We start from the raw sequence: 16,532 nt of genomic DNA, 5'->3' as shown, positions 1-16,532 counted from the left end.
TAGTATTAGCGACCGCATTCCAAACATATCAACTTGCTTTCCACCATGATTGGTTGGCTGGGGCTTCTAGCAAACGTTTTCTCGCGTATACAGACGACTTCCTGGGTGCGCGCAAAACCTCACATAAATAATACAAGAAGATTAATGATACTCCGCGTAATTACGCCACTTGAATTAGCACCTGAAGCAATTAAATAATTATCAACAAAATATTAATCCAGCTAGCGAGTGTTCTTTTGAGCTTTCCTGAAATCTGGAAGTAATTGTTCCAACAGCCCAGTAATAGAGTGCAATGCTGCTGTCTTCCGTTCTGCCCTTTGAATTGTTTTGTTTACTCGGCTTTTGGCTTGATTAGGGTTGGGGGGTCATACGCATGCAATAAACGAGTAGCCACGTTCGACTTTCGCGCAGGGAGCACCGCGATTCAGCTCGCATGACCGTGTATGTGAGAAGATCCTGAAGAAATGACGCCATACCCGTTTCTTGCTTTAAACATTTGTGAAATGACAGTATAACATTAACGGACCTTTAACGCGTACACTGCTCACCATGAAGCGATGAGCACGTACGTGGCAGATACTATATTAGAAGCATTGCGAAACTTTATGCGGTCTATGTGTACGCAATTACTCTGGTAACCGGCACTACATCACTTAGAATGGCATGGTCAACGCGCGGTCATCCCTATCGCCACAGGACTCTTCGCTATCGAGCCCGACACAGGACGACTGTCGGTGACCTCTAGCCTGGACAGAGAAGCCATACCCAAATACGTGGTCAAAGTGCGAGCCATGAACAAGAAACGAGTGGGCCGAGCAGTGCGAGAGAGTGCGGGTAAGTCTCGTTTCACCATTCACTGTGGCGAGCGTCTTCCGAGAAAAGTGCAAGCTTGGAAGTGATGCGGCTAAAGCTTTTGTTATAAGCTTTCATCTTATGGAGATTGCTTGAAAGGTAATCGCAAGGATCGAATTTGTAAAAGAAATAATCAAATAGGACATAGCATACTTAAAGCTTACGCATTTGGCTATACTTTGCTGCGCAGAACTCGTAGCACAGTCGCGGTGATAGTTGATGAAGCGCCCTTCGTCAGAGGGGTGTTAAAGTCGCCGGGCCTCGTACTCATGAGTGCCCGGCGACGACGGCGTCGTCGTGCTTCGTGCGATTTTATGTGCTCTTCGGCCTCGCCCTAAAGCCTCTTAGCGAGTACGACATTCTTTCTCTGTACCAGCACGTTTTCCCGTTGCACTTCCTCCGCCACGGTCTGCACCTTACGTATAGATCAAGAGAACTGCTTCTTGGCCTAGTTGGTGTTTACTGAAAGGCATAATTACCCTAAATAAGACAAATGTCTTATTTGCGGTAATTATGTATTTCACCTTACGTGAAGCAGACGAAATTGCCAATTGCGACTTATGTAGTTTGGCGGGTGCGCAATGGCGGTCAGAATGCATAACTCGCGTTTCTGCTGATTTGAGGGTCAGCCCTTGAAACTGGCATGCAGCTGTTTGGTTGTCTTTAATGCGTCTCGGCAGTACAGCGTCTCTCCATTTAAAGTGGTGACACATCAGGCGGTGCCGCCATCGTGGTACACACGCCGTTAACGCCCGCCGTTGGCGGCCATCGCCGGTGGCTGGAATGCGTGTTTAGGGCGCGCTCAAACAGTACAATTTTCTTTCCTGATATCAATTCTAACAATGTAAATACATTTAGGGCCACTTTGCAGTCAAGCAAACAAGGACTGAACAAGGTTGGTTGGAGAACAAACACTATCGAGATTTCACATGGCCATTTCTGCTTAGCGTTGTTCCTCCCATGTACAAGCAGCAGTGTTTATTCTTTGCAGAATATAGGCTTGAATTCACAGTTATTGACCTGTGTGCTAGTTAAAGGTACACATATGAATCAGCTTTACGTCAGGCACCCTTGTCAATACAGGTGAAAGTGGAAATTGTCTTGGCTGGGCAATAATGATGTACTGATTTGTACATGGAACTTCTCGCATTTGAAGGAACAGAATAAAATCTAACGACTGGTTGTCTCAAATGTATTGGGTTAATCGTTGACTTTTTTAATACGGAAAACTGCATTCCCCGCAAGCACGCGCTCTGCTGTCAGCGCCAGCAAATCCGTGTCTGTCGCAATAGGTGTCTGGAATTAGCGAGTTGCGCGTACATCGCGGGCATGCGCGAGCAGCACGCCTTATACAGTCCGCATACGCAGAACATAAGAACGGAGCGTCAGGCGGACGCAGCTGGCGTATAGGTTCCAATTAAGAGAGTATCCGGGGGTCTCGAGAGTCTGGTATTTATTTCTTACAGCGTTTGGAGATAGGGGTTCCACGCAGCAACACCGTTTCGAGTAGGGTAAGAGTTCCTAACAGGCTCTCGCAGAAAGAAAGAAAGGAAAAAGAAAAGAAACAAAGAAACAATGAAAGAGAGAAAGAAAGGAATTATTTCATGTGAATAAGACACGTGATTATTTTGATTGCTGCAAAAGAGATTAATGTCAAGAATAATGTCCGTTCGCGGGGACATTTTCTTCCCTATCAAGAAAATGTCCTGGCACAAAACCGAGCCGAAGAGCTGGCGTTCGTGCCAGTATCGTCGACCCACAATAGTCGAATGTCACTGAACTTTAATCGTCATTCCAGCTCTTGTTTACAAAGTGGTCCGTGAGTCGGTCAACCGGGGTTCTCTTGTCGCCTCGCGATTGCAGCGGCCAAGAAGGGCAGGAAGCCCGAGGAGGAGTCGGCGCACGTCGCTTTCGACGAGGCCCTCGTCGTGGTCAACGTGGGTGACGAAAACGACAACTCGCCCGTCTTCGACCACCAGGGCAAGCCCATCGTGGCCGCCGTCCCTCTCGAGGCCTCCTTCGGCTATCAAGTCACTAAGCTGCACGTGAGTCCCATATTTCTTTCTTTCTTTCTTTCTTTCTTTCTTTCTTTCTTTCTTTCTTTCTTTCTTTTTTTCTTTCTTTTTCTTTCTTTCTTTCTTTCTTTCTTTCTTTCTTTCTTTCTTTCTTGCATCGCATTCAGCTCGACGGCATAGATGTTTATTTCAATAAAAACTTAGAGGACCTCCTCATGCAGAAGTTGCAGTAGTGGCTTAGCGAACCTATCGTTCATTAGCCAGCGCCTATAAATGTCTGTCTGATCCGCTCGTAGCTCTCACCCACGTATTCAGAAATGCATCTTAACTGGAAGTACATGCTTGATTTGATCTAAATGACGCCTGGCGTGAACGAGCCCAAGACGCTCATTGCGTTTCCTTCGGCGCGTTCACGACAGGCGTCATTTAGACAGAGTCAAGCATGGGCCTGAAGTTAAGGTGCATTTCTGAATACGGGGGGTTAGTATCAGTTGTCGAGTAGCCCTCGTTCGTGGACAAAGCCACGACAAGCGGTGAATGTACGCTGTCTAGAAGCTGTAACAGCGCTCTTTGAACAGTTCACCGAATTTTCAGGTGTTGGACCACAGGGCCAGGTGACGGAAGGCGTAAGGGCCACTCCAGCCTGTCTCACGCTTATAGACGCACTTCGCTTTCTCTATACCGGCCGCCCAGCGGGTGTACTTTTCGAAGAAAGAAATAATTTACGTGGCAAGCTCGCATAGAATTCATATATGGGTTTACGTGATTGGAAACGCCGCTCTTCACCATGGAACAGACATGGGAGAACAAGAGAGCAGGACGCCTAAGATCGATTTCGGATTCAGGCTCTCAGCAGCCAGCTGCCAATATATGCGATCCTCGCGCGTTTGTGTTGTTGTTAACGGGAGGCCCGCAAGGGCCCATGAATGTAAATATATATTGTTTGTTCAGCCGCCTAATTAGGCGGGTGTTCTTTTTATTCGTAAGTATTTCCTTTACAATTCTTCACCTTCCAAATACAACATCTTCGTTGCGCTTTCACCATGTAGTTTCTCTAAGGAGCATATCTGCCTATTCACAAATCTCCTCAGTGGCATTTCTCGTATTGAAAACCCCATGCTTATCGTGCTTACTATAGACACCATGCTTCCACAACAGGGGTTCTACACTAACGGAGCTTTCCAGAGCGAACACATAATTGCACCAATTAGTATGTTCTTGCTACAGCTCGCGCTGTTAGGCCACTGAGAAACGCCATCAGAGTGCTCAAGGAGCACGCATCCCAGTTATGAATGCTAGTGCTCTCGAAGCAGCAGGGATGCGTTCGTGCGATAAACACGTTGCTGGAACGTTTAGAAACGTGGATCGTTTCTTATGCATTACAGCGCCGCCAGGGCGCCCTTTCGGTGTATTGCACCAGAAACTCGCGAAAGGCTCAATCTATAGTCAGTCTTTATTGTCTCTAAATTTATTGTATTGTGCTGTATAAATAAGGCCTCAGCAAGCACAATTTTTTTTTATTTATTCTTGCGTACTCTGATCACGCACTCTTTGTCCCGGCTCCCGGACAGGCCACCGACGCCGACACAGGCTTCAACGGCGCCATCCGCTACGAAATTATCCAAAAGCCCGAGGATGCGTCGTCCAAGTTCCAGATCGATCCAGTGACCGGCGTGGTGCGCTCTGTGGTTACCTTCTCCCTGGACGGCGGGAAAATGTACGGATTCGACGTCAAGGCCGTCGACCGCGAGGGCTCTGAAGGAGGAAACGCCGCCGTAGCCAATGTCTTCGTAAGTTGTCACGAGCGCTCGTGGCGCGATTTCCCCACGAAGGGCTGTGAAGGACTGTTTATGCCTTTGTCTTACTATATAGTCGTCTAACATGATGAAATAGTGCTGCGACACTTGCATGTGCTCTACGTCAAGGCCAGCTTGCAGAAGCAAACAACTTCGCGATGCAGCTTCCCTTTTTGTCTAATGATTCTGTCATATTCTACTGGTGCTTTGTGTCCCAGGTAGCCAACTGAAATGAACATCGGCGCTAATGAACCGCTTTTGACATTGCGCCTTTATTAAAACCGCCACAAGTTCTGTCTTTAACAAACGCGTCGTTTACCGCCAGGAACAGCCGCAAAACTGCTTTGAGGATGAGAGCCCGTATTGACGAAACGTTCTTACGCTAAAAGTGTTTGTAAAAGCAGCTGCCGGCCAATCGTGATGCTGAACATTCACAGCGCTTTTCGTTCGTATAATTAAGGACCGTTTTCGATTGGTCGGCCGCCATCGCTGATAATCTGGTCGTTATCGCGATTGGTTGACCCTGTTTTTACGAACCGCTCTGGCGTACGAACTTCTTTGTGAATACGGGTCAAAGGCACTAATGATATGTCCAGCTTCATGATTTGCTGGAATTTTCTCTTACGAAGAACTCTAGCGTAAGAGTGTTTTTTTTTTCCTTTTTTTTTTAATGCGGGCCAAGATTCTCATGTTTCGCTGCAATCTTCATATATAGCGTAAGGCAAACCTCTAACGGTTATGAGAGTCAGAACTTTCTCCACAAATTTGACAATACTTGAGCGTCAAAATGATATTAATTATATACTCCCACTTTCAGGTTTACGTGCTGCCGGAAACAAAACTAGTCCTTTTCGTTACCGACACACCTCCGGTGCACGTTGAGCAACACATTGACAGAATACTTGGGTAAGGATATCTCGTCACTGAATGTGATTCCTTTGTTTCCTTTCTCGCACGTATGCTTCAATAATTTGAGCAAGAAGTCACGTTCGCGGCGCTGAGTGAACACACAATATGTGTGCATGCTCTCACAATGTTGATTTTTGTGTAACAGGTACCTCGGTAACATCACGGGATTCCAAGTGAAAATGGCGAAGCTAGAACCTCATCATGAGGACGAAATGGAGCATCCAGAATCGTAAGTTGTGGTTAGATATTTGAAATTAGGAACCGTCTCTCTACGTAGGTCGAACTTAGAGCGACGCGGCGGGCCATAATTTCTTGCACTGTTGTTGGCGTCTAGCGACGAAGATGCTCGGCAAACAATGATCATCCATGTTTCTAGTGTTTTATAGGTCCTGTAGACACACTGTCATTGAAATTAGCAGAAGTAAAAAGTCCTCTGTGCCATGCATTTCAACTTTTCTTAGATACAGCTGAAGCAAGCGTGTGTATCCTGACATTGTTTCTTTCAATTTTAGGTCTGATTTGTTCCTGTACGCAATCAACAAGGATACCAATGAGATCGTTGACACGGACACGCTACTCAAGTACGTGAAGGCTATTACTCTTAGAGCTTTATATTGTTCGTTTCTTGCTTAGTATAGTGCCCTTAGTAGTGCTCAACAAAGCTGCGCCTAAAGTACGCGTTTAATACACACTTCGCGCTTAGTATCTTACGTGCACACCATTCGTTCTTCGCTCATCAGTCGACGGCTTTAATTTCTTTTTCAGCGTGCTGAACGAGAACTCGCAAGTGATCGTGCGCTACCTGGAGACGTTCCGAATCCGGCGCATTCAGGGCGTGTCTGTGCAGGAGAAGATCAGTCAGATGGGCACCACTGAGATCGCCATCATCGCCCTCAGCAGCGTCATTTTCCTGGGCGCCGTGCTGGGCATTGTGCTGCTCTGCTCTTCCTGCCAGAGGAAGTGAGTGTCGCCGCTGAGTTGCTATCCCACACGATCAGCTGCTCTGTTCAGTTGCACAATCTCTTTTTTCTATACGCGCTTTTTCTCAGCGCGTATATCTTTCCTTTAAAGCAACATTTGTTCCACCAAACTCGCCTATCGCTCTTTATTTTCCAACCGGGAGCATGTATCGAATGCCTTGTTATGGGGCCTTGTTATAGGTAGCGAAGAGCGGTAATGCTAATGCAATCTCAGCGTGAGGACAGACTAAGTGTTCCGTGGCGGGAAAAGAAGTTGGATAGAAGAAAAGAGACGAATGCACTCGCGACGCTAAAAGCGCACAGACGAGATGTGGCAACATGTAGCCAGTTCATTGAAACAAGTAGGAGGGGCGCGCTACACATGGCATTTTTTTTTTTCAGAAAGCTTCGTAAACGCCAGAAAACTTGGGAGCAGCAGCGGTTGTACAGCATCAAGAACCCGCTGATGGGCAAAGCAGTGGCCAACCCGTACGGCGGCGGGAGGGTCTCAGCTGGCCCTCCGCCCATCGGAGTGCCACCCTCTAATCTGCAGTACAACAACGTCGATGACGTTCCGTAAGTATACTCAACGTTTCACAAGTTCCTTACTGCCAAACTCCTTTGTTCAGCTATATAACCAGTTTCAAGCTTTTATAACTCCCCCGAAGCGTTTATGGTTTGATGCTCGTAGCTTTAAAAAATAAAATAATAGTAAACAGAACGCGGGCATTACGTAATGCGGCCACGTAGAACAAGGTTATCTTAAGGTGCAACACTGGTGATGTTGCCGCGCGCCTAGTCATTTGAGTGACTAGGAACAAAAGAAAGTGCCTTTTGATAGTTCACCGAAAAGAAACTCAAGCGAAATAATTTAAGGCATTTACCCTGCTTCAATGGCTATGGCGTTCAGCTACTGAGCCTAAGATGCGGTGGCCGCATTCCGGTAGGGGCGAACTGCAACAACGATCATTGTGCTATCTTTTGGACACACGTTAAAGAATACCAGGTGTCTAGCTTAATACCGAGCACTGAGCTACGGAGTCTCCCATTGCGTGATTTTGGCTTTAGACCAAAAAACAAAAGCCATCTTTTTTTTTTATTTATTTATTCCACGTCCACATTATTAGGAGCCTCACAGTGATAATGAAACGGTATGTTGACGAATGGCCCCAAAAAATGCAAGAATTCCGCAGGTTTCCGACAGTCTGGTGGGTTTCGTGAAATGTATTGGATTGCACCAACAGACGTCAGCGTATTGGGCTGGCAGCATAATGGAAGACTCAGTGATACCACCGCTTTTGTCCGGTCGAAGAGCCCGGACAGGAGCGCTAACCCAGTGAATTCAAAATCTAGTACTCAGGACATAGCGGGACGGTAGTTCTATATATTTCTTTCATCTTCTTCTTTTTTGCAACTTCTCACGATAAACGCATTTGAAAAAGAAATTTGACGCCCAAATGGCCTAGAGCATGATTGTTGAAGTGTACCTGAAAACATTTCTGTTGAAGAACGTTCATATTAAAGAAGTGCAGCTCGTCGTGAAAATAACGATGGTAATCGCATGCAAAGTAAGTCTAGTGTGAACAAAGCGGTAAGTTTGAATTGCAGCAACGCTCTTGCTGTCACACGCCATTTAAATCTCTGTTCACACGGTGGGACTGGTCCTCACGGAAACTAACTTGTCATACAAAGACCCCACTCACAACTAATAAGTCTCACGTGGTGTGGTGGTGTGCGAGGTGTCTTGCGAAAGAGGTTGTGGTATGGTCCCGTCGTCTTTATCCTCACAATCCCCTGGTGACCAGAGCGCAACACTTCTTATCCCAAAGTACTTACACGGAACGCAGCAGCAGCTATAGTCGGTGTAAATGCTTTGTGAAAACTTCAAGCGTCGTCGCGAGAGTTCGCGTCAGTCGCTTCCCGCACCTTAATTGTGGCCTTTCCCTTTTTTTTCTTCCCTCGTCTCTGCAGCATGGATTACAATGACAGCATCACAGACACCTACTCTGTAAATAAACACAACAGGATGAAACTACGACAAACTGCCCCTGACGGCGCATCATCTCTCAACCCGCCGCGTAGCCCACGCTTTGAGAGATACGGAAAGAATGAGAACGGCTGGTACGACAATAGGGATGTGGAGACTGTGTAAGTGTTTGCACTGTTCACGCCGCGCCTTCGATGCCAACAACACACGTAACATGGCTGTTGCTATATAGCCAAAATGGCAGCTATTGACAGGCTTCGCTTTAAGTGGTACGCGCTAACAAAAAGAGACGTGTAGGCACCGCTACACTTGCCCATACTGCGACATCTGAATCACTGTAGCTACTTTCGCGTTACACTAAACATGCCACATTGAAATCGTTTTGGCAGTAGCGATATTTTTATCATAGCGCAGGAAGTTACTACGCTATTGGTTGTCTTCGTTATTCAAATAGATTGAAAGGGAAAATAATTTGGCCGTTTTCCCTTTTCACACAACCACAGAAACAAACCAAGACGGCGCCATTGTAGCGCACTGAATTGGAAAGTTTTTTCCAGAATCATCAAAGAAAAAAGAAAGATTAATAGATTAGTCATCAGCTTTAGCGCCACTAAACTAGATCAAGAACACCCGTGGCCGAATTGTTTTTTTTTTTTTTTTTTACGTTCTTCTTTCACAATGCTGCAAATATTCCATAGAACCACGCTTGACGTAGTCGTGCTTCTGCAAATCTAGGCGAAACACACCCGTTTTCACTACATTCTCACTTCAAAAGAAAAACACTGAGCCGTGCTGCAGTGACAAAGCTAACCAGTTTTGCTATAGTCAGTGTAACAACAACGTGGCACGAATTTTTCACAACACTGGGCTTTAACCACACCTTACACACTTCGCATGCTTGTTTTTTTTTTGTATTTATTGCCTGCTTTGTTTTGTATTTTTTCTTGTTTTCGTTTTCCGATTTAACGGCATGGGAGAGTAACCAACTGTTAACACCCTTTCAGAAAATCTGACATGACTGGTTCGAACTTCACGAGCTGGTCTTCGAGAAGGTCCCATCAGTCACGAAGCAAACCTGTGACGGAGTTATGAGCCGACCGCATAAGCGTCGCCAACTAGTGCGTCAGATTTTTTTTTTTCTTCTTCTTCTCTTACTTCCTCGCCCTAACGCAAGCGCTGGCAAAAAAAGAGAAAAAATTTGAAAAAAGATGAATGCGCAAAGAGGGAATGAGCAAGCGCAGCAGCTGCCAGCGGGCCTCCCACGTCGGACGGCCAGCCACCAGTAACAACAAGCAAGCCTCATTTGACTAATAAGCGCTAACCGGCAACGTGCTGCTGCTATTAAGCAAAGCCAAGGCGTGACCCATCCAAGAACGGCTTCTTGTCTTGGACTACGCAAGTGCGCGTTGTGTTTTACCCTCACCCTTTTTTTTTATTTTTTTCTTCACGTTCCCCCCCTCCTTGGCTTCGAATGAGCAACACGCATTCTGTTTTTCCAGTGCAACGCACATTTAGTCATTGGACTTTGTGACGAAGCCCAAGACGCCGGACTCTGTTGAACAGACTGGGTGCGCAGTGCTCTGCGAGTGGATGCATTCCGCGACGAAAGAAAGTGCCTTGTCCAAGCCGCCGTCACGCCCGCCGCCGCCGCCACTGCTGTCGCCGCCACGCTGCATCGGTTCTCGTTCCGCGTTGCGTACGCGGATGAACACTGGGGAACCGAGGACGCGCGTGTGTGCTGCATCTGTGCGTGTGTTTCTGTGTGTGTGTATCTTTTTTTTTTTTTTTTCTTGGTGCGACCCCAAACCTGTGAGCATGCTCAGAGAAAAACAAATACCGTAGCGTTATACACATGTAGAACAAACAGTCTATTGCCAAAAGCGGCGGCTTGCTTCGAAGCGGCGTGCCTGGCGAGCCGCCACCGCCAACTGTTCGCGGCTTGCACGACCGAGCACTGCTGCAGGTGGGGAGACCTTCACGCGCGAACATGTAGGGCATCGTCGCGTGATGACCGAGTGTTGCTCGCTCCTCGTGGTAGCTCGTAACGTTGTGCCCCCGACGCACAGCAATGTGTAGTACGCGTGGCAGAGACCACTGGGGTGGGCACCAGCGCGCCCTAACTAACGCATAGCGGCTCGCAACCCTACACGTCGAAGTCGCCTTTTAGCGGCTTTGGGCCGCAACACTCCCGTCTTCTCCACCTCCTCTAACCCGCAACAAACAGAGCAGGCTCTTCCGTGCATCATCTGCGCCTGAAGACGGGCCTATATCGAGAAGACGGTGTCGTCGGTATAGACTCACGCCGCGCGTTGTTCCACTCCTGTAGAGTTGCATCTCTCAGTATCCATAACAATGCCGGAAAAGAGAGAGAGAGAGAGAGCACTAACTCAGGTGTACTTTTTTTTTTTTATCGACCATTTTTTCGAGGCGGCAGTATGCTTAAATGCTTGAACACTAGAAGTCACACGCGTTTAGCGTCGTGTTGTTTCCCCCGTAATATATATATATATTTTTTTTTTCTGTCGTCGTTGTCGTCGCATGAGTCATTTCCATCACGAGCGAAACTATAATCTGGACCTATAGATGTACAGTCATCTTAGAACACTTAGATATTCTGTGTACGTGCATGTGAAACTCGTCAATGTTTCAAGCAACTCACTGAACGGTTCAAGCTACTCGATTTTCGCGCTTAGCGGCATTTTTTTTTTTTTTTTCCTCGCCGAGGCATCATTTCCCTTACATACTCCAGAATGACTGTGCATCTCTCGGAAACGCCACGAACTATAAGTATCGGCGTGTAAGTCATTTTTTCGTGCACTTGAAGTGCGCCAAATTTACTGACAGAACAATTGCAATGTAATGTAATTGGAAACGCTGCCACAAACAGTGAGAAAAGTCCGACTGTTCTTTGTTCACTAACGAAAAAAAAAAAAAAACTCTTCATCGTCATAATATGTGCAGTGTAGTATGACTTGTACATAGCGAATATTTGTATACTGCCGCAAACGAACCTAATTTTTGTAAGAAATAAAGCTCATATAAGTCACTCTTTGTGTCTTTGTTGTCATGCGAGAGACGGAAAAACTAGTGCCCCGTTGCTAAGCAACGGTGGCGCTGACAACGTCTTCATTTACAGGTTGACCTCGAGGCCTATGGTGGTGGTGATCCTCAGCTATTACACGTGCGCATTAAAGGGGATAGGTCCAGAATCACATGGCTGGAGGTAGCGTAAGCGCGTGCTGATCTGTGTGCGCTGAAAAAGCGTGTCATGAAACAAAATTATGAAAGAGATAATGAAGGAGACATCAAAAACCGCATTAATAAATAATTTGCACAATCAATTAACCTCAGTGAAATGAATAGTAAGCAGCGAAGAAGAAAAATTGTAAAGCTGGAAAGAAACAAATTAGCACGGTAATCGTTTTGTTTCACTTACACAAAATTCGAGGACACCTAAGTACTTCTTATTAAATTGAACGCCACTGAGCTGTCCTTCGAGTTACGAACTCCTTGCCAGCAAGCGAGCGCGTTGAGACGCTTAGCCAACGCCTCCTAGATAGCACAGAGACGGTGCACTTCGATCCGTGACATCATGTTGCTTTCCCCAACTGCCATAGAATCTCATGGGGACGCTCTCGAGTAAGCCGCGGTGATTTTGACGTCACCGTTTTGGTCACGCCGGGCTTGGCAATAGAAATTTATGTCGTAGCATGACAGAAACAGCATGATGTCATAAGCTGAGTGCACAGGCCTGCCCTGTCGGAGGCGCTGGTTTAGCCTAGTGGATAAGACACTCGGCTTCTGAGCGTGGGGTCGTCAGTTGGAAACTCGCTATCGCCAGTATTGTTCCTTTCGAAATTTTTTTTTAGTTTCTATATAGCAATAACCAAGGCGCAGTTAGAATCCATGAGTGTGCTTGCACTGACAAGGAAGGCGCGGATAACACATGACTTCCGAGAGCGAGGGTGACATGGCGTCGCGGCGATGCCCTCTCCCCACACGCAACACCTGGCGCGCTAAGGAGCATTGGCGTGACGTGGCGCCACAGCCAATGGGAATTTAGGTGCCGTTTTTCGCTTGTCCAGACGAAAAATTCCGGCTTTTTCGCTCAATGGGCCATTTGATACTTTCGCATCAAAAATCAAATAAAGCGCACACAAGCCAAACGTATAGTGTCGAGGCTCCACATGATAGTACAACAGGAATACCTATTCCTAGTCCAATCTGGCAAAGTGTATCTTCGACTATCCCCTTTCTCTGGCTTGAATATCGTCGACAGGATAAAAAGAAACGGTCTATCGATTCAATCACTTATGTATCACATAGATGGAACGGAACATCATCAGACCAGCTCTATGCAAGTAAGAATTTAACTGCGGGGTGCAACAGCGTAATCTGGTAAATGAAACTTCGCAGTGCCGGGAAGGACGTCATTGTTCCAGACGAAACGGAGACGTTGAAAATCTCAGGATGTTGCTAGCGATAACTTGTATAAATCATTTTTGTGAACAAACACTTCTATAACATGAGCTGTATCTGGTAAAATGGGGATCGGAGGTGCACTTATGAGATGTTCCGTTTAAATATAAACCGCGGTGAACTGGTACTCATGGCGAACAGATTGATCTATGTTTGTGGGGACTAATATTTGAACGCGCCTAAGAGAGTTGAGTGCATTGCCGGGGAAAGCTAAGAGCGTACCGAAAGAGAGTCTGTAATAATATCAGCTAACGATTTATTCGTGGGAAGCTTGCGTAGCGCTAAAACGATCGCCAATAGTTCTGCTATGAAATAGGCTTATAATCCCAAACGCGAAAAGAAAAGGATCAGCAAAGAGAGGCAGAGACCGTACCCATACCAGCCTTCGCATCTGATGGCGAAGTATTGGTGGCTATCATATTGCTTGTTTGCAGATCAGCAAATTTTGTAGCTGGTCATTTCAATGTCGAAATGACGTAAGTTTAACATCTGGGGGGGAAAAGATCGTCAGACTCGATATGAAGGTCTGTATTGTATTAGCTCGTTGAGCGAATAGGTTGAATCTTCATATTGTATACGATCATATTCACCTTCACAAAGAGAATCTGAGGGGTGTGCGTAGTCGCGACCAAGGAGTATCAAAAAATGTACTCGGTTCATTAATGAAAACATATGTGATCGTCTCTGAGAAGCATCGCAAATCTTTAAGAACGTTCCCACTGCAAGAATACGGAATATACCTTTTAAACATGGTAATCGCGTTCCCGTATATAGAACATTGTTTACAACACATACTCAGCGAGTCCAAGGCACACACGCAGAGCTTCTCTTTCTAAAAGTACCAGAGGCTTGGTTTTATAAGATGGGCTGTCAGAAAACGCACCCGGATTCCACGATGGGACGCACATACGTTTTGTATATCACAATTCAAGTATTCTTTCGGAATCCAAAGCGTTGGTTACTAAGCCTGCGTAACCATCCCACGTAACCATACCACGTGTTGCTTCAGACGCGACCATTTCAATTAGCACCTTATCATGCGCAGGTATTTAAGGGAGTCTACCTGGAAAATAAACTTTTGACGGTATACAACGGTGAAATATAAACAGGAACATTTAGAGAAAACGCGATGAGTACACTTTTGCCAACATTCAACAACATGTATATAGTTTCTAGTTATGTTTGAAGAGCAATGTGGGCGTGAAGGTTTACAGTATTAAGCCGTCAAGAAGCATCGAAGTAGCATAGAAAAGCGCGGGGGAGGGGGGAAGGGGAGAGACAGAATAAACCGCTAGAAGAAATTCACGGGAATGGGGAGAATGATGGAAAGAATGCTAAGGAATTGTTATTAGAAAGAGAACGTTCTAAGCAGTAGGAGTGACTGAATTTTTGGAATCATCTAAAGGCGCTGGGTAAATCTAATAGCATAGAGGGGGTAAGCTTGAGGAAACGGAGAGGCGATGTGGCTTATTCTTTCGTGAACAGTTTTTTTTTATTTATTTATTTAAAGAGTTCCAAAACGCCAGTGCCGTATACGCTCATTTGGATAGTGGTCGACAAAAGGAGGATTTTGACATGTACACAGAGCGAATAGGTTGGAAAAAGGTCAAAAGCAGGATTCCTACGCTCAGAGCGAGAAGTTTAGACAGAACAGCTGTTACACAGAACACCATCTGCGGGCCAGAGACTAAAAAGGCCTTGCACTCGGCCGCGCAAGACTTGAAGCAGCGAAGCTGGGTGATCGTATACCCCAGCATTTTCCGGAAGTGCGCGCGTACTTTTCATCTTATTACTCATGATGATGCTAATGTCTTTTCGCGCGTTTCTAATTTACGGCCGTCACTGCGCGTTGCTTAGTGCAACTTGCAACGCCGACACCGCGTTCTAATGCCGACACCGCGTTCCACCGCATTGCAATGCCGACAACGCGTTCCAGCAGACCCATTCCCTGAATGCGCCTCTCTCTCTCTCGCTCTCATTTTCTTTATCTCTCTCCCGAGCACAGCACGCAAAACCTCTTCTTCACCACGCAGAGCATTGGCACGAGCACGTGAGAACGCGCCAGCTGTGGACGAAGACGACTACGCTCAAACGCAATCATTTGGTTCGCGAGCGTTACGACGCTCGCCTTGGGACCGTGGGTACGCGGGTTCGAATCCCACCTCGGCAATGGATGGATGGTAATAACTTTATTGAGTTGTCCTGCAGTTTTGACGACCCGGGCTCAGGTCTCTCACGACGGGATTGCGGGTCTGCTGGACAGCCCAGAGTTGGTCGCCGAGGTCGGAGCTGCGCATAGCGGCGGCCCACCTCCGCGATAGGGTCTCGGTGTTTAATTCGTTTTTGTGTTTGGCGTTACATTCCCATAGCATGTGTTTGAGTGTAGCTATTTCCTGTTTGCATATCTTGCATGTGTCTTCTTTGTGTACTTCTGGGAATATCCGTTAGAGGTGAAACGGGTTCGGGAAGGTTTTTGTTTGCAGTTGACGTAGGGCCACTGCTTGTGCCCTGTTTAGGTCTTCGTGTGGTGGTGGGAATGCTCTTCTGGCTTGCTGGTACATCTTTGTAATGGTGTTGTATGTGGTCCATCTGTCTCATTCGGTTCGGGGGTCTTCCCGAGAGGCCGGCCGGGCGCGGTCCAACAGCTCTCGCGCTCTGCGGTGGGCTACCTCGTTGAGGTTCGGGGGTTCCGGGTCGCCCGTGTTGACGTGGGCGGGGAACCATACGATACGACTCGGGCGGTCCTTGGGGGTGCGTATTCTCTTAAGAATGTTGATGGCTTTAGAGGAAATGCGTCCTTTGGCAAAGTTTGTCACCGCCACCTGGGAGTCGCTCAGGACGGTGTTGCAATCCGGATTCGAGAGGGCCAGGGCAATGGCTACCTCTTCGGCTTCCTCTGCATGTTGGGTTTCGATGCTACACGCGTTGTCAGTTTTGGAGTTGGGGTCTATTACTGCTACAGTGAAGCGTCTGCCATCGGGGTGTTCCGCGGCGTCAACGAAGCGCGCGTCGGTTTCCCTTCCCTACGATCGGAGGAGGGTTTTGGGCTCTTGCTAGTCTGCGACCTTTGTTGAAGTCAGGGTGGACGTTCCAAGGGATGGCTGCAACGTGTATGGTTTCTCGGATTTCCTTGGGTATTTGCGCTTTGTGTCCGTGTTGTTTGTGGTACGTGATGCCCAGTCGATCGAGGATGTATCCACCTCGGCAAGAAAGTTTTTATTTCTTTCTATTGCTGATGATAGTTTCTTGATGCGAACCACAAATTACGGCTGGCTTAAACAGCTTCGCTGTTAAAATGCCGCTATTGAGTGATATACTTAAAGGAAATTCAAACAACTTGGTAGGAGTGTACAGCGCGGGCTTTGATATACAAGGAAAAAAGCTACAGAAATTCTGAGAATGGTCTACTAATGCGTAAGCATCATTTGGCTCGGATGTGACCACTTTTGCTTACTTTTGCTTGCTTGCTTTTCCTAGCTTATGCGCGTCTACGCGCATAAGCTAGGAAAGGAGACTTAAGCTAGGAAGGGAGACT

The 16,532-nt window shown here is 46.8% G+C and overlaps 1 protein-coding gene across 2 annotated transcripts in view; it reads left to right on the top strand.

Annotated features, from left to right (window-relative positions):
- The window catches only part of LOC119436986 (protocadherin Fat 4), a 306,741-nt gene extending 295,176 nt beyond the window's left edge, over positions 1–11,565 (top strand). For both annotated transcript variants that reach the window (XM_037704038.2, XM_049660146.1), the window contains 10 exons: positions 697–834; positions 2,716–2,897; positions 4,439–4,657; positions 5,481–5,569; positions 5,718–5,801; positions 6,085–6,153; positions 6,338–6,532; positions 6,934–7,107; positions 8,503–8,679; positions 9,523–11,565. In XM_037704038.2, the coding sequence (XP_037559966.1) occupies positions 697–834; positions 2,716–2,897; positions 4,439–4,657; positions 5,481–5,569; positions 5,718–5,801; positions 6,085–6,153; positions 6,338–6,532; positions 6,934–7,107; positions 8,503–8,679; positions 9,523–9,610 (1,415 nt within the window). In that variant the 3' untranslated portion in view covers positions 9,611–11,565. The remainder of the gene's footprint in view (positions 1–696; positions 835–2,715; positions 2,898–4,438; positions 4,658–5,480; positions 5,570–5,717; positions 5,802–6,084; positions 6,154–6,337; positions 6,533–6,933; positions 7,108–8,502; positions 8,680–9,522) is intronic.
- Positions 11,566–16,532: the final 4,967 nt, after the last annotated feature.

Source organism: Dermacentor silvarum, chromosome 1 (assembly GCF_013339745.2).
Source record: "Dermacentor silvarum isolate Dsil-2018 chromosome 1, BIME_Dsil_1.4, whole genome shotgun sequence".
Lineage (NCBI taxonomy): Eukaryota > Metazoa > Arthropoda > Arachnida > Ixodida > Ixodidae > Dermacentor > Dermacentor silvarum.
This window is presented reverse-complemented; position numbering and strand designations above follow the sequence as displayed.